Genomic DNA, 19,173 nt, shown 5'->3' with positions numbered 1-19,173 from the left:
TGCTGAGGGTATTCTACTTACTTGTCAATTTTCTAGGCGCTGAGGAAGGAAGCAGCATTGAATAAAGAAACAAAGTTCTTATTCTCCTAGAGTTTAAATTAGACAAATAGGAACATATAAAAATTATAGATTATAATAAAATCCTTAAAAATACAGCCGGAAAGGAGATATGTCCTCACTGACAAGATGGTGTCTAAGTAGATATGTAAAACAATGCAGGCAGCTGATCCAAGGAATGAGCTATCCAAGGAATGAGCATTTTGAGCAGCAGGAGCGTGGAGGGCGAATGCCCCACAGCAAAACCTTGTGTTTGAGGAACAGCATCAGGTCAGTGTGTCTGGAGCTCAGTGACTCCAGCGGGAGAGCGATAAGAAATACAATTAGAGAGATAGTGCAGGGCTCCGTTAGGGCTCCTTGGCCAATGTAAGGATTTATGTTTTTACTCTGAGTGATACAGGAAACCACTGGAGGGTTTAAACAGGAGCAAGACACTCTCTGATTTATACTCGCAAAGAATCATTTTGGCTGTTGTGGGAAAAATAGTCTTGAAAGGATATGAGGGTGATTGTTTCTATCGTGTCACCCTTTAATTTCTCAGGCTGTTCCCTGAAATAGAAACCTGGTAGGTCAGGCAAATGACGGTAGACAATGGCAAATAGAACCAGGCAGTAGCTCTAATTGCAGCACCATGCCTTGCGTACTGTCATTATTAGAGCAGATCAGCACAGTGTGGTGTGGAGGTCTGTCGTGTAGTATGAAGCTACTGGTCTAATAATGTGTTCTTTTTAATATTCATCACAAATGAATCAAGGCTGGATCAAAGGCAGCTTACATTCACCTGATATGGACATCAGTATACATTCCTGGCCCTGCCCCAGGGATTTGTCACAAGATCGATTAACAATGGTCAAACATCAGATTAGTTTACTGTATGCTGGTATCATGTTAATCAGCTCTAATGAGCAGTTACGGCCAATAATCTGAATGCCTTATTCAGTCATATGTGTTCTAGAGCACAAGAGAAAAATCCTACGAGCATACAGGAGCAGGCTTAATCAGTGAAAATTGTAGGGCTTCCGCTGTGTTGTGCATGTCAATACATTCCCTTCAGAGTGAAGGACAGATTTTGCAAGAAAGACCCAGTGTGCTTGGTAGGAGTGCTTGGGTTTTAGAGATGGCAAAGACCACACTTTGCAATAATGCTTAAATCCTTTATCAGATGACTCAGAAGGCTACCAATGTTGAGATGGGTCAAGAATGAGAGAAGTTTTTGCAGCAGTTTTGTCTTTAGTGTAAGTAACCTCAAAGCCAGAGTCATAATAAGTAGTAAATCCTACAATATTAGAGGTACCATGGTAAATAAGAACATAATGCGGGCTCTCCATCAAGCCCTGAATGGAAAATTGCTGTGAAAACCTTAGTGTTCTAGATCAAAGCCATCTTATTGCAGCAGAGTTCTCTTCATGGAAAGTAGCTCCTGGCATGCTACTTGGCTCTAGAAAGTCCAAAGGCTTGACCTCCATGGCCATCAGCTGACCATGTGACTGGAGCTCTCCCTCATGAACTTGATAACACAAGTTATATTGTCTGGTAAGCAGAGCAACCCTCACTGAACAATTGGCTCTTGTCTGATATGAGGAGGAAGGGTTGCTGCTACATGATGAAGAAGCAAGACATATTTTATTATTTTTTTAATTTTTAATTTTTTATTAACATATAATGTATTATTAGCCCCAGGGGTACAGGTCTGTGAATTGCCAGGTTTACACACTTTGCAGCACTCACCACAGCACGTACCTTCCCCAATGTCTATAACCGAACCATCCTCTCCCTCCCCTCTTCCCCTGGCAACCCTCAGTTGCTTTTGTGAGATTAAGTCTCTTATGGTTTGTCTCCCTCCTGATCCCATCTTGTTTCATTTTTAACTTCCCTACCCACCAAACCCCCCCACTTTGCCTCTCAGCTTCCTCATATCAGGGAGATCATATGATAATTGTCTTTCTCTGACTGACTTATTTCACTCAGCATAATACCCTCTAGTTCCATCCACGTCATCACAAATGGCAAGATTTCATTTCTTTTGATGGCTGCATAGTATTCCATTGTACATATATACCACCTCTTCTTTATCCATTCATCTGTTGATGGACATCTAGGTTCTTTCCATAGTTTGGCTATTGTGGACATTGCTGCTATAAACATTTGGGTGCATGTACCCCTTCAGATCACTACATCTGTATCTTTAGGGTAAATACCCAGTAATGTGATGAAGCAAGACATATTTTAAAACTTGGGGGATCCACTGCAACATTTTTTTACTCAGCCATACCCTGGGTTAACTTCAAATGGTTGATTACAGCAACTGCATCCCGTTAAGAGCACAGCAATCAAGACTGGAGGTCAGAGACACTTCCCCAGCAAGCCACCTGGCCTGAGGGAAGAGATCATTAAGAAGGAGGGATATTTGAAATGAGTGGTAGGAAAAGATGGTGGATTAGTTATGGCTTTGGCAACTCCAAAGCAAGAGCCTGTTCTACTAATCCATGCCTTCCGTTTTTTTCCCTCAGAAATTATGGCCAATCATGATCTATAAGTATCCACGACAGGATGGAATGAGTTTATATGGATCTGAGCAGTGCAGCTGATGGGCCACAGCAGATGCTCTCAGCATTCTACCAGAACCCATCCTGGCCTCTTTCAGCTTCTGGGCAGTTTTGTGCCTGAAGTCCTGAAACTGTGATTCTCTCTTTAGAGAAATGCCCTTGGCTTCTTAGACAGTTATACCTGCATGTGATGAGAGTCAAAATGCCTGGAAGGTACCCTCTCTCAAGGAGCCCTTGAGCTAGTGAATGGTTGGTATAGGAAGATGAAAATTCTGTTTTCATGCCTCAGGTGGGAACAGCTTTCTGTTCATTTTATACTACAGGGTCTCCTTGCAGGATTAGGGGAGCTTTTCTTGACTTCCTCTTCTTCCCTGTCCTGCTTCTCCCACTCCTCTGATCGCTGCTCCTAAGCTTCTAGGGGTTCTCCGTAGTAAAATATTGCAAAAAAAAAAAATCTCATTTTAGAATCTATTTCTTCGCAATCTGACCTAAGACAGATTCCTATTACACACTGACGTGAAAGTTTAAGTAGGATATTTGGGTCTGGAATTCACAGCAGACATCTGGGCAAGAAATATCTATTTGAGAGTTGTTGGCATATTGATTCTATATAGTCATGAGGTTAGATGAGATGACCTAAGGAGTGAATGTATATAAAGGAAAAGCTTCAGGATATAAGGTTTCAGGTTTTCTTAATCTTCCACCATTCTTTTTACCAATTCAACTAAATTTATACTCATTTACTTAGGTTTGGTCTCAGGACAGACCTTGACTCAGGCTCTATGACAGTTCTCAAATTAGTTTACCTCATTTCCAGTTGTTTCCTAAGTATACATCCCATTTTATCTATCAAACTTACCCGCTAAAGGTATGTAGTCTGAGGGCATGACTGATTTATAGGCCCCCTGCATAAACAAACCAAAACGGATATCTAAATAAGTCAAAACATTAAACACCTGTTCAGAGAGGCAAATGTATGGCTCAGGTTCAGCTGAAAGAATTCCCAGTACATTTTCCATTTAGGGAACACTTTCACCTTAACCTTGGTGGAAAATACATTGAAATTTTAGAAAGGCAAATCTGGCAAAATATGGAGAGATAAAGATTTACAAAAGCAAAATCAAAGTATGTATTTGATTAAAAGAAAAGATCTATTTAAAATGCAATGACTTATATAATGACTTGTACACAATTTATCCATAAAAAAATATTTGTTGAATAAATTGTATTGACCCTGTCATGCATCTTCATTTACTGCAGAATAAACTAGGGTCCATGAACAAGAGAGGAGGAAGCCTTAAGGATATTATTTTACACACTACATAACCATCTTTACCTAACATTCTCTATGATATTTCTAGGAAAAGACTAACAGAGCAATTTCGACGAACCTTTCTCAAGTAAATGAAGTCTAGAGAATATAACAGGAAGTGATAGAAACTAACTGAAATATTTTGTTAATGTGGTGGCATTTGAGTTTCTCTTCATAAGTAGATTAGATTTTGTGAGCTGCTTCCCACATAGACCAAAAAGCCTCAAAGTGTTTTATTTAAAAGAAAATTCTAGATGTTGATTTGAATTGAAAGTACAAGGCTTTCTTTCCTTTTGACAGTTTGCTTTTGAATGATTTTTCTTGTGAAATATGTAATATGCTGTTGCTAGTTGAATATAATGATTCCTCACCCTAGAAGAAATAAAAGAAAGGCCAAATTTGGCTAATTTTACATCTTGAAGAACCTATTTGGGCACCGTGGGTGTGTTAAAAAGCAGCAACCAGCATTAATATCAAAAACAGCTTTTCAAAAAAACAAACAAAAAAAGTAAGTGTGGATAAATGAATGCTGCTTTGTTCACACTGAAGATATTTTGACAATCTCATATACATTGTTTTAAATCTATATAGCTTCTCTGTAGCTTTTGACTCAACTTTAACATATCTAATGCACACAAATCCTATTAGAACAGGAAAAAAAAAGTCACAGGTCTGTCTTATATGTCCTAAAACAAACTAGAAAGATAAACTAAGAAAAAATTCTGGAATGGCCAGAAAACTGGAAATATAACATGCAAGGTATAATTACAATTAAATAACACAGGATAAAAAGATTCAGAGATAAAGACCACGAGAACGTTTTTAATGTTCATTAACAATTCGATATTTGTTATTTATCCCATCCTTGGATATTTCATATTCACAACTGCGGGATCATGTTTATACAGTCCTAAAGAGCAAAAATCATGACGTTCAGTTTCATACGTATTTACTAAAAAAAGCCTTGAGGATCTTGATGGGTTCCAAATCCATCCCTGTGTTATCAAGACAGCTGACACTTGCATGTTGTGACTAAAGAGAGTATTTCCTATTATTCAAAGTTCCATCTCAAAGGCCTCTAAAATGATTTATGTATCTTTCTCTTCATAATCCATGTTTTCCAGCTTCCACTTTTTGTACTTTATATCCTTTTAAACAAATCAAGTCACACCCATTCTTCGAGGCCCTGTTTATATAACATTCTTCTAAGAAACCATCTCTGATGCATCCTGTCTTCACCAAAGGGAGGTGATCATTCTCTTAACTCCCATAGCCTTCTGTCTACACTTTTTGGCTAATGAGGAAGGGAATGGTTCCCATGACCACACCCAGTTTCAGTGATTTTTCTAGGAAGTTCATAGGACTGAACTTACAGTCATAATCACGGCTATGATTTATTACAGTGGAAGGTTACAAAGCAAAATCAGGAAAAGGAAAAGCCACATGGGATGAAGTCCAGAGGACTTAAAGAGACAAAGCATCCTAGCTCTTCTTTGATTTTTTTTTTCCTCTACCACTTTAAAAGTTAAGGATTCAAATATTGCTAGATTTTGCCATTTCACACTCAGTAGGTTACATGGTCCTAATGAAAATTTTGTCACTTAATAATTCATGAAAAAGTAGTGAGGACTCAATATGTTTAGCATTTGTGACTGTCATTCTGAGAATGAATAAAAGAAAAGTCATATTGGCTTAAAAAAATAAACATGCACACAACAATCTTTTTATCTCTACGGGTGTCTGATAGTTGACTTTTTTGCTATTGTGCAACTAGACTATTTAAAAAGAGAGCTTTTCATTTCCCTCTGAATATAATGCATTTTTGTCATTAATTGTCTCACACACAGGGATGCAATTAATACATATCAGAGCCTGGAAGAACTCACAGAAGGGAAACTACGCTCCTGACTTCTTTATTTCTCAAAGAAGTTAAAAGGCTAAAAGTTATTAACAATCTGCCTTATGCCAAACTCAAACAACGGCTTGGAAATGCAATATCATTGTACCCCTGGATCACGAGACAGTATCTGGCATGACAAAGGAGTGGTGGGTATGTTTACAAGTGTCCAGGTCGACATTAACATTCAAGTCTAGAAAGACGACAATGTTCTTCAGTTGCAGGCAAGGTTCTTCAGGACACGACTAAGATGACAGACATTTTCAAGGAATTGTTTTAATTTACACCTACTTATGGAAGCTTCCAAAGTACTGATACCATCACCCTCGTGTCACAGCGGAGGCAATTCTATCTCAGGGAGGTTAAGTGATGGTCTCAGCAACGGACAGTCAGGTCCTCTTTCTCAAAGAATTAGTCCTAGACCACATTGGCTCTCGAATATCCACAAAAGCACTTGGATTTGAATGTAATTATAAATGTTCAGTCCCATGTGCTGAGATGTGATTCTCTATGGGTCTCTTGTATCTCTCTCTGCGTGTCTTGTTAGCAGATTCGTTGCCTGCTTTAGTTCTGGACTGTCTTTTTAAGGATGCTTTTATAAGGCATAGCATTGTAACACAGAGATGTTGTCTCACAGAGCAATGGACAGGCATACTTCCTAACTGCTGAAAATAGGAGAGTTTCCTAAGTGTAGGGTTGTACTCCTATAACCAATGCACTGTGTTTGGAGGAGTCACCCGGCCATCTTGGCATCGTCTCCCAAGAACCAGTGTCAGGAAACCAGCTAAAGAAGATGCTGATGCTCTGGCTATTGCTATTTTTCCATGAGTAAAGAAATTCTTTGTTTCTGAAAACAAAACAAAACACTTCCCTAACCTGGAAGTGGGTCTGTGTTCTACAGTGTCTGCAGTTGCCAACTATTTGGGGGGTTCTCTTGAAGGAAAATAATATAAAGGTACAAAATACATAAAATTAAGCTCAGGGCTGTGGAGGGTGCTGGCAAGTGAGTGGCCCCACAGAACAAGTTCTAGTCACGGGAAATCCATCTTTGTCTGAATTACATTTTTGGAAGTCCATAGTTTTCTGATTTGACAAATGGCTGTAAATGATTTCTCATTCCCTGAACACAAAGTCTGTACATTGCATTGTGTCTCATTTTAGAGAATAGCCTTTGATTTTTGATTTCCAGACACTATAAAAATCTGGAGTTATCTCTGCCATGCCATAATCTTTCTGACACTCTGGTGTTTTGCTTAAATTTATAGACAGTCTAGGAAGCATTTTGTTTTCTTCATCCATTGACTCTACAAAACAAATATGACTAAACTAATGTCTTAAGCTATTTCTAAAACTGGTCCTGGTTAATATGAGCATAGATGAGCCCAAACTTGTAGAAAAACTGAATTTATGGAAATTGTACCATGAGTGTTGATACAGTTTCAAGTTGGGAATGTGACAGCTCCATGATGTTTGAAGTAAGAGGAAAAAAAAAAAAACATACTTTGCATGACATTCTAAAAGTAACAAATTATCTTTTGCATATAGTGCTGAAAAGGAAAAATGACGACTTATCCTGTGTGAGATCGTGTCCTCTTATCACAGCAAAAGCTCAAAATAGTTAAAACTATTAACAAATCATATTTGTGTACTGCTCACAGATAACATTTATAGGTTAAACATTATAAAATATTTACTTGAACTCATAAGATATGGAAATCAATAAACTGTTAAGTAATATAGTTTACCTACTTTTGAAATATTACTTGATCGACTTGCCGATCGCCCCGGAGATTTGTCATTCTGAAAAATAAAATTAGAGACACTGATTAAGAATATAAGAACAGTCTTTACTGTGGAGAAAAGAAAGCACAGCACGGGCCAACATCTAAATGCTAGCATATTGTTCTGATTGATAGATATACAAACTGCTTACACAGAATGGCGTTTGTCTTACCAAATTTTATTTCTCTAGTACATATCATTGTCCTTGTGAAAATGTTTCAGTTAGCATCAGTGTATATTTATCAGTCTAGCAGTATTTATTACCAGGAAAAGCTTATTTCTCTAGAAAAATATATGTGGTTCTTTTGAAATAAATTAACAAAGGAATATATATTCCATTATTTCCTCTATCACTTTTGCTACCAGGAAATTCTAAGTAAATTCTGTTTCTAGTGTAGGTAACTATTGCATACCAGGTACATGGCACATACTTCTAAGTCCTGCTCCTTTAAAATATATATTGTCTTTTCTGTTAATTTGCTTTTAAAATATAAACATTCAGAAGACACTTTGAAATTTAAAACACTCAACTGTTTAAATTAAAGATATTAAAAATTATTTTAAAATTTAAAACTTCAAAATAAGTTAAAAAAATGTATTGCCTTAGTTCTTGACTCTTAAAGGATTTCCAGTGTAGTAGAAAAGAAGCATGAGAAAACTTTTGAATAGGTACATTTTTTAAAAAGCCTTATAATTTTAAGGTAGAGACCTCAAAGAGTGGAACCCCCTCTTTTGAAGCCCAAAGTCCTTCTTTTCCCAGCAATGGCAGCCTCATGCCCAAGCCAGGGCCAGCCTGAGGTCTTCTGTCTCATCCCATCTGATTGTTTTTTCTACTCCACCAGTTATCTGTTAGTGGATAACTGACCAACACATTAAACTGTATGTGTATCATGCACTTTACATGTACCAAGAGATCACAGTACACTTTTCTTCTGTAGAGAAAATGTTGGAAGTACTGTTCCAGAAACAAAAAGTTTGTGAAGACTCTGAATTAATACTTTAGGATTCCTTTTTTTTTTAGCTGATAGTTCATTTATTCTTATTGATAAACAATATTTCTTTTTTTAAATTAACATATAATGTATTATTTGTTTCAGGGGTACCCTAAAGATACAAACATAGTGATCTGAAGGGGCACGTGCAGCCGAATATTTATAGCAGCAATGTCCACAATAGCCAAACTATAGAAAGAGCCCAGATGTCCCTCAACAGATGAATGGATAAAGAAGATGTGGTATATAAACACTTTAGGATTCTTCTTAAAAACTTTCCTGAGCATCTGGACTTGGCGCCAAAGTGGACCTGTGTAGACAACCACGGAGCATCTTGACATAGGTCATTTTTGAGAAATAAGCCGTTCTAACAACCTGCAGGTCTGAAACTGCCCCATGATGACTGCTCCAGACTGTGCCAGAAACACAGTGATGACAGGTGGTGGCAAACGTTATTGTGGAGGAACAGGAGCTGCATTTACTGGCAGCTGTCACCGTGTCATGCACAGGCTTGCAGATATTCCAGCTGAAGAGTATTTTTTCCTTTACATGCAACATACATCTCACACAACCACTGATGTCACTGTGCAGCGTGGTATTACAGACCAAGATGAGTCACAACGATGCGATTAGTTACACCTCATAACAGGCCCGTGATCCCGCTGGAGATTAATGTCTATGCTGCCCGCAGACATTGTTCCTTGATTAGCTTCCTCTGGTGATGGAGAGAGGTACTTTTCTCCTGACATCTCAACTCCTCTTCTAGAGACTAGAAAACAAAACCAATCCATCTTCCCTTCTGAGTGAAATTTGGGATTTTGACATACTATTGTGTGAACAGAGGTAAATAAGTCACATAATATAATAGACTGGGGGGGAATTTTGTTGTAGTGGTTGTTTTGTTATGTCTTCTGTATTTCCATGGTATTTGAAAACACAGTTAAGGTACTAGAACTGAAAGTGTTTCAGCAAGGACTCAGGAGCACTATAGAAATTTAATATGGCATCAGATTACTTAATTTTTCAAACCAAATAGCACTTTGTTTTGATTTAAAAACAAGGAGGATCAGGTTTCCTCCACAATTGTGAATGAGTTCGACATGAAGTTATAGTAAGCAGCTATTTCCGATGCTCTTCACCAGCAACACCCACGCTAATGGAGAGGAAGCATTTTCTTGACTATGTAGTACTTCAAGATATCTTTTAACCTGAAATCCACTGGTTCTATTTTCTCCTACTAAGAGACTAGGCACTACAAGAAAGAAAGGAGCTTAGGCGAAGGTTACATTTTTTTTTGCCCTGGCTAAGTTCACTTTTGTTCCTATTCCAGTTACTGTATGGGACAGAGGGTGCACCCCACTGCTGTGTTGGCAGCTTTGGAGAGGGAAAGCCTGACTCACAGCTTGCCCCATGGTAATGCACTGGCTCTGGCAAGAGTGTACTGTTTGACAACCCAGAAGATTCCTCACTGTTTCCTCACCATAACACGGAGGAGAAAATATCTTGGAGACTGTTGTTAGACTCAAATGAGCTATGCATGGACACATTTTATAGTTTACAAGGTTATAACATTTCCATTACCATTCACAGATAGACGAAACACCCAAAAATCTCCCTCAAAATCACGATAATCGTCACAGGTTATGAGACTCATAATTTAAACATAAACAGCCCAGTTTCTCTGTCCCGCAATTCTGCTTCAATTGTGGATTAGATTATGACATATAAAATTTAAGAATGAAAAATCAAACTTTTCTCTACCCAAGGGGATTAAGGAAGTTTGCTCTGCCCTGCTTTTGAAGCAAAGAAACACTTCTACTCTTGGAAAACTTCCAAGGCAATCTGTCTAATTTGCTGCTAATTAATCGGGTGGCTTGTCCCATTACTATTGCAATGACATATTCTTCTTTGTAGATTAGTCAAATATGGTTGTCATATCTCGTTATGATCAGTTTAAATTCTTTACCTTACATTGAATAGAAGTTGTCTTAGAATCTAACGTAAGTTAGTGGTACCCAAGCTGTAGTGTCCTTTTAGGTCACTGAGAGTTGGAACCCGCAGGAGTTTCAGACAGGTCTGTATGAAAAGCATGGGATCATCAAGCAGATTGATTGATGCAGACTGATCTTAGCAGATTCATTTTAGTAGATCATTCACAGTATGCAGAGGGACAGACTTCTAATTTTATCAGTGCTTTTTAGAATTTTTAAGAGGTTTCTGATTTTTATTTGATAAAAATATATCTGATACTGTTAGCTTTGTTTTGAGATTATTATTCCTATAATAACAATTGCTTTTAGAATTTGATCTTAGAAAACATGACTGGATTTTTATTACCAGAAAGGAAAAATGATTACCAAATGAGAACATCATTACTAAATTGGTTTAACATATTTTTAATGTTATAACCCAAGGAAAATAACATAGCTCCTTTAAAAGACAATACTCTGTGTTAAAGAATAAGCAATATGGCTGGTCATGTATGTATCTATACATGACTACTCTATATATTAGACCATTGATCAGAAGAGGGCAGTAAGGAAACTTGGAAGGAGGTTTTTTATGGAACTGAAGGAAAATAACTAAATATTCCTGAGTGAAGAAACCAGAGTAAGATCCACACATTTCACTGATACGGTGCTATTCTCTATTTATTTCCCTTGGTCCCCCTCACCTCCTGTCCAGGCTAAAAGTCAAGAATATTTGAAAGAAGATAAAGAAATGAGGCAATTTTGAAGGTCATCTGAAGAAATTCTATGTAGAAAATGGGACTATTTTTGCTAAGGTAATTAAATGCGTAATAGAAGAAAAGCCTTTGAAAACAATGTAGCTTATAAACAAACAAAATGCAGAGAAGTTAAATACTGCAATAAAAACTTGATTAATAGATACATATAAAAAACTCATGTCCACTAAATGAAAAATGTTGTTTATGGTGTCTATGAAACATTTAAAATTGATTTGCCCTCAAATAATACCTTAACAAAAAACTTCAATAGGGATTTTATAGGGCACTTCTTATGATATTGAGACAATAAAATTAGAAATAAAAACTTGAAATGTGACTAATAAATCTTAATCACCACTAATTAAAACTCTCTGAAAAATTATAACCAGAAAGTCTTGAAAATGTTATAGTAAGACCTGTAAGGAACACAGCAAAAGCTATATCCAGAAAAAAATTTATAACCATAAATGCTTTCATTATTAAGGAAAACAGTAATGAAACCCAATAAAAGAATGTAGTAAAAAATAATAAATTATAAAAGCTAAAACTCATTAAAGAGATATAAATAAGAAGACTAAAGAAATATTTTCTTATAACAGGTCCTTGAAGATAATTGCAAAATAGATGAATTTCTAGTAAGACTTTTTAAGGAAAAGAAAAAACAGAAATAGATGAGAAAGGACAAATAACCAAAGACACAGAAAAAATTAGAAAAATCATAGAAAGTGTTACATATAATACTGTTGCAACAAAGCTGAAAACCTAGAAAAAAAATGAGTCATATTCTAGCAAAGTAGAAGTTGTCAGAATTTATTCAAGAAGAGGAAAACTTGAATAGATACAGTAATTAACAAAGAGGATATTAGATAGATAGATAAATAGAAGTCTATATGCCCTAGAAAGGATAAGGGCATGATGATTTCACAAGTGAGTCTTACCTTACTTTTAAAGAACACATAATTCAATTTTCTTTACATTATTCTTGACTATAGAAACAAAGTTCCCTAATTCATATTATCAATCTTGCAGAAAGTATACTTCGTATGCCTTAAGACAGTACCCAAAAAGAAAGAAAGAGGAAAAAGAAAATTATGCTTTAATCTTATTTGGGACCACAGGTGCAAATTCCTTTAAACATATTAGCATATATCTAAATAGTAGCATGTAACTTTGACACACTAGCAGTGTATCTAAAAAATACACAAGGAATAGAATAAATAGGATTTATTCGAGATATTTTCTTACCAGAAAATCTGGCAGCATTTCATTAGGTTAAGACATTGAAAGAGACAAATATTGTGATTATATATGCTGAAAAGATATTTGACAAACCTTGTAGTATTATTACTATGTAAGCTCTGAGTAAAATAAGAATTGGAGGAGATCCCTTAAAGTGATAAAGACAGTATTTTAAAATCAATGTCCCATTTTTTTTTCAGATGGTAAAATATAAGAACTAAGTTAAAGAAGTTCTGTTATGGATGCTTACTCTTGTTATTATTATTCAAGCATCTTAGAATTTCTAACAAATATAAGAACAGTAAAAAAAAAATTGGTAGGAGAATATATTGAAAAGAAGGAACAAAACAATCTTCCCTTACTGATATTGTAGAAATTCCAACTTTACCTGGTTAAACAAGAAAACTACTATGATTAATGAGACTTAAAAAAATTAGTTAACATATAGTGCACTATTGGTTTCTGGAGTAGAAATCAGTGATTTATCACTTACATGGTGCTCATCACAACGAGTGTCCTCTCTAGTAAAATGGCTAGATACAGGGTAATTATACCATGGCAGTCAACTAAATTTCCTAAAATTCATCATCCCTTCTTCTGTATGAACAGAATGGTAACTGGGTATATGCCTTTCCAGTCACACTGTATCTCCCAGCATTCCTTTCAGTTACAGGTTGCCTATAACTAAATACCCTCCAGTGAGATGTGAACAGAGCTCACAATTTTAGTTTCCTGTCTTTTCCATAAATATAAAATTTCCTTCATGCTCTTTTTCTATTCCTCAGTGCAGAGACAGTGACTATCAGAGCAAGCCAGGAAACCACATATTAAAGATAGAAGAGCTGAATTCTCCTGAGTCCTTGAATGGCCATATGGTGAAGACCCCTCTTCCAATTTGGAATATACACTCTAAACTCTCATGAAAGAGAAATAAACTTGTATTTCTTTGGAGCCATCACGTTTTTTTGGATTTTTTTACTGTGACAGTTTAGTCTATTCTCATGGAAATACTGTAAGATCAGTAGCTTTTTCCCTTCTAGCAATAAATATCCAGAAGAAGTGAGTTGGGGGAGATTGGAGGGGGAGACAAACCATGAGAGACTGTGGACCCTGAGAAACAAACTGAGGGTTTTGGGGGTGGGGGGTTGAGCCTGGTGGTGGGTATTATGGAGGGCACGGACTGCATGGAGCACTGAGTATGCTGTATAAACAATGAATTTTGGAACACTGAAAAAAAATAATTTTTTTTAAAATCCAGAAATGTGATAATAAAAAGAAAAACCATAAAATAGTTAAGGATAAATTTAACAGAGAAGTCATAAAATCTTACTAAAAATATAAATTATAGAATCTTATTGAGGAGATCATGATCTGAGCAAATGAAAGCACCACTTTTTGATGGGGGGATAATTTATTTCTTCCTTTGTGAAGCAGAAAGGAGATAGATAAAATTATCTTAAGGAACATATATAGGAAAAGAAATGGCTGAGAATAGCCAAGAAAATAATGAAAAAAAGGAGATCTCCTTATGCTAGGCATTGCCCATATTAAAAGTCACTGTGATTAAATCAATAGGGCATTGGCATGAGAATTAACCAAAAGGTCAGTAAAATCCAGAGTAGAAAATCCAGAAACAGATAAAATAACTTCACATATAATAAAATTGGCATTTCAAGTCATATTGAAAGGAAAGTTGACATAATAAATGCTTCAGACAAATGACTACCTACATGAAAGAAAAGAAATCAAACCCATACTAAATGGAATATACAGTCATAGACTCCAGATGGAAAACAGTCTTGAATATAAAAAATTTTTAAAAATTTGAAATAAGTCTAAATTGTAAATTCAATGTTGGGGGGGGAAGTCTACATAACTAATACATAACTAATATGAGAACCAGAAGCTGTAAGTGATATTTGATTATATTTGGTTATCTCTGGAAAATATACAAAAATTAAAGTGAATAAACAAACAATGAAATTATAAAAAAGCACAACACAGAAGACTGAGTTCAATCTCTGTAATGTGCAAAGAGGTTTTTGTCTATTCACAAAAAAGACAACAGAAGAAATCCAATAGAAAAATATAGAGTGAAAAGTAAGGATAGGAATTCACAAAAAAGGGATTACAGACGGTTAATACACATATGAAAAGATGCTTAAAATCACAAACTTCAGAAAAATGCTAATTGAAGTAAAAACAAGGCATTGCTTTACACCCACCATGTTGGAAAGATTGAAAAGGGTGATAGCTCTCTGGTGCTGGTGGGGATAAGAAGAACAAGGGCTTTCAAAAATTGCTGGTAGAAGTGTGAATTTTTGCAGTATCATCGAAACATCTGGCAACATCTGTTAAAAAATTAAAAATATCACTTTGTGCAATAATCTCCTTCCTTGGAATTTATCCCAGAGAAATAAAAGCACTGGTTCAAAAGAAAATGCGAATAAGGACACTTAATGCAACTCTGTTCTTAACCGAAAAACAAACAAACAAACAAACAAAAAACCCAAACAAACTTGTCAGTAGATGTGCCAGTTGTGAAGTTGGTGTTCTCAAAACTGTAAGCCCACTGCCTGAAACTGTACTCTGATGATGGGGCTCTGCAACCCACATTTGTGTTTCATCACTGAACTTCCCCTGAAGGTCTGCCAGCAGGGGGCCCACAAGGCTGGGAAAGGAAAATGGGATTTGCTCCATCTCACTTGCTTTGTGTTGGCTTCTTCTCTGCTCCTTGAGTGAATCATCCTAGAAATGCTTCTTCCCCTGGTACCTGTAAGTTCCTCCCATAGCAGTAGCTGAGTACAGCGGGCAGTTTTTCTAACAACCTCAGAAACAATACTCGACAGTTTGTAGACACCAGCACCAGTCAGCTCGCTTCTTCCTCAGAAGTATGAGTTTCTATTCCATGGGTCCCTTTTTTCAAGCTTTAAAAAAATTCCCATTTCTTTTCTTTGTTCACCCAGACAAGGCCACAGATCTTTACAGAAGTCTGATTTCTCTATGTTAAAACAAAAGTCTGATTTCTCTCTTCTGACTAGATCCTCACTAATGGAGTAAACAATGCTCACCAAGAGAGAAATGATGACATGAATTATCGTAGAGCCTCACTTTGGAATATTATGCAATTATGAAATAGAATTGACTAAAGAGGTTTCCACAAGATAAGATTGAGCGCGAAAAGTGAAATGAGAAGTGGTATGATTATTTGAAAACATAGAAAGACAGAGCTTCTATAAGTGTCAATGTGTGCACATAATCATGTGTAGACATGTATTTGCGTTGTGAGTATATGAGCATTAAAAAAGTCATGAAAGGATACTCATGAGTGAGTTAACATGAGTTTCTTAAGGGGAGAGTGGGAGGGCAGAAGAAGAGTCCAGTGAAAGAGGGGCAAGGAGATAAGGAAAAAAAAGAGTCCTTAAAAAGAAAAAGAGCATGTTGGATACCTGTGTATGTAAAATTATAGATGGATGGGATGTGCACACAGAAATTATAATGCAAATGTGAAGTTAGTGCCTTATGTATTGGTGGATGATACTATCCAGGATATATTATTAAGGTGAAAAGAAAAGTTGAAGAATAATGTGTAGAGGGCAATTTCATTTCTTTAAAATGAAGTATACAGAAACTCTAGATACATTATGGATATATTTATGTACTTACATATATATTTTTGACTGAGCAAAAATATGCTCATCCAATACTGGCTATTACCACACCATCTATTCACAGCGCTTACCTTCAGTCCCTCAGCATGGTAGGATGGCAGGGAGCAGAGGGGTCTATGGGGATATTCTGGCTTTTTCTATTAACATCTTTGGCTGGTATAGTTTTACTTGTTTTTCATCTTTTTAAAATAAAACATCAAATTAAGAAAATAAAATAAATAAAAATGGCAAAGCTAGTCTTACTCATCAAAGATTATATATCATCAAGGGATAAAGGTGTGTGTGTGATCAAAAGAGCTGCAAGGAACATGGTGTTGATCTCCCCCAAGACAGTACAGTATATGGAACGTAAAGGCACCAAATTAATCATTGAGTCGAGCAGGGCTGGTGGGAAGAAAAAAAAAAAACAACAAAAGAATTTGTGGTTGTGACATTTGAATTAGAGCTTCATTACTAACCATGTAACCATAAGGAAATCATCCACCTTCTCTGGCCTTGGGTTGCCTGAATTTGCAAAATGGGCACAAGAACACATGAACAGTTACCTTCTCAAAATAGTAGTAGAAGCACATACAATACACTTTGAAAAAGCATGTTCGAAATATAGTGTAAGTTACTATGTAAGTGTAATAGGACTAGTAAGATTATGAAGCTTGGGTTTGCTGGAGTTAAAGAAAGACTATGAAAAGGACATTTATTTGTCAGCAGTCACATTTATTATTAAATTTTGCTCTATATAGAATTTACTGAAAAACAAACATATTTTCTTATGTTTGTTAAAAACAAACATATTCTAAAATACCTTAAATTTTCTTCAAAACAAACATAGTCCCAAATACCAAATTTAATGGAAAAACTAATCTTGCTAATTATGATACTGAATAGAAGCCTTGTATCTATTCAGATAGCCCAAATAATTGTATTGGCTAGTAAATAAAGAATATAAAAATGAGGTGATGAAAATCTCCCTTCCCTCTCTAAAAGTGTTGTGCAAAAACACCCTCTTAACGTGCACACTTCTAAAAGAAAGACCCTCTACTGATGACTGACCCACCATTCTGCACAGGTCAACAACTGTAATTCCTAGCACGAGAACAAAAGGACACATGTTGTTTTAAAAAGTTTGTATACTCCAGGACTGAAAATGTTTCAAACAGAGTCTTATTTGGGTGGGCAGAAAAATTATATAGTAAACTATATATATATATATATATAGTAAAGTAATCATTGGCTAAATTGCCAGAGTACCAGAGAAAAGTCCCTGAGGGTTTAATTTACACAACTTTACGGTTATGAAGAGATAGGAGGGGCTCTGGATGGCTGCTAAAATGTAGAAGGTGATGTGCTCAGTTCAGTGGCTCCTTTGAAAAGGTGATTCCTGTTGTTTGTTTGTTTGTTTTCACAGTATATAGAGTAAGGTCAGTATAAGTGTTTAGTGTACAACATTTGAACCCTTCTAAGAGTGAAATATAAGCAGTTTTATTTGTTCCCACAATTCTTTTCTGTATGACTATGTTCACATTAAAAACAGGAAGCTCACCACACCTCTAGCATTCTAAATGTACGCCTAACTTACAAAACTTCTTGTATTTTTTATTGATGCATGTATAAAATTCCTTTTATATGCGTTCCTTTCATATGCTTTCTATCACAATACTCAATATTGTTAAAAAAATCTACCATCAGTTTCATTTTACCTCATATATATATATCTATATATATATATCTATATATCCCATTCCTTATTAATTAACTGGTTGTTTTTCTTATAAATGCTAAACATTTGCCCCAATTTTTGGCCTTTTTCTGTCTTGGAATCTCAATGTTTAAGTAATAAAGACTTCGTATGTTCATTTCAGTTCCAAATGTTCTATTTGTAGGTGCACTAGACATCTATTTGTCCCTTGAGATCCATGTCCCACTCTTTATACAGATCTTGCCCAGGAGGCATACCTGGAAGGATCTCATCATGGACCCTTTGCTCTCTGACTTCGGATTTCATTCCACCGTTGAAGACCCCCAGTAGGAGATTATAGAAATGGAAGACAACAGGACAGAGTAACTACCCCCTCTTTGAAACATCACCAGGGGCGGGCTCTGTCCCTTAGCTGGAGCTCTCAGCAGTTGTCAGGTAGCCCTCTCCACAAGACCCACTGTGTCTCTGCATTCTGAACAATGTTCCTTCTCTCTGCCTTTTCAAACCCTGGATGGTAATACTCCCTACTGTCTCTAGCTATGTCGCTGAACTATCCCTTCTGTCTTCTACATGATCTACTCACACCCACTGTAAATAGCCTACTAATTCCCCCCAAATCATCCAATTCAGAAGTGCTATCTGTTTCTTTCTGTACTTTGATGGATATCGGTCATTTTCAGTATTCTTTGTATGGCCTTACATTATTAATTTTTATCAAATTAAGATCTGAGAAGGTTGCTCGAGAGGTATGGTCATATTTTATCCATCACAGTCTGCAGCTACTAGAAAATCTATCAAGTGGTTTTCAAACTATTTTTTTGTGTTAGAGTTATATTATTTCCTTCCAAGTGTTTAAGATTGGAGGCATGTTTGTAAGACAGTCCACATACAAAAGACCAACCATTTAAAATCTGCTGCACGGTGGGATGTTTTCATTAGTACTTTTCATCTTCCATTCTGTTAAAGGCACTTTAACGACCATATATTTCTTAAGAGACTGTCAGAGAAAATTCAGGCTAGGTTCCTTTTTTTTTTTCCTAAATTCTGGAACAGGATTTAAAAATTCTAAAATCTTCATGGCACACACAAAAAAACGCACATACACGTTTACGCAAATGTCTGTTTAGGCAAGTTTCTGATCCATGTAAAGACTGGTAATTCTTCCTTCTGTACTTGTGGGAGAACCTCCCATGTGATGTGCTACTTCCAGTCTGTTCCATTCCTGTGCCAGACTTCTATTCTTGTCCCCACTC

The 19,173-nt window shown here is 36.2% G+C and overlaps 1 protein-coding gene across 4 annotated transcripts in view; it reads right to left on the bottom strand.

Annotated features, from left to right (window-relative positions):
- Positions 1-19,173, bottom strand: part of MARCHF1 (membrane associated ring-CH-type finger 1) — a gene marked incomplete at both ends in the record, with an annotated part of 451,661 nt that overhangs the window by 144,902 nt on the left and 287,586 nt on the right. For all 4 annotated transcript variants that reach the window (XM_080797423.1, XM_080797422.1, XM_080797424.1 and 1 more), the window contains one exon: positions 7,562-7,612. In XM_080797423.1, the coding sequence (XP_080653549.1) occupies positions 7,562-7,612 (51 nt within the window). The remainder of the gene's footprint in view (positions 1-7,561; positions 7,613-19,173) is intronic.

Source organism: Martes martes (assembly GCF_963455335.1).
Source record: "Martes martes genome assembly, chromosome: 2".
Lineage (NCBI taxonomy): Eukaryota > Metazoa > Chordata > Mammalia > Carnivora > Mustelidae > Martes > Martes martes.
The sequence above is the reverse complement of the archived record's forward strand: the minus strand, read 5'-3'. Positions and strand labels throughout refer to the sequence as shown.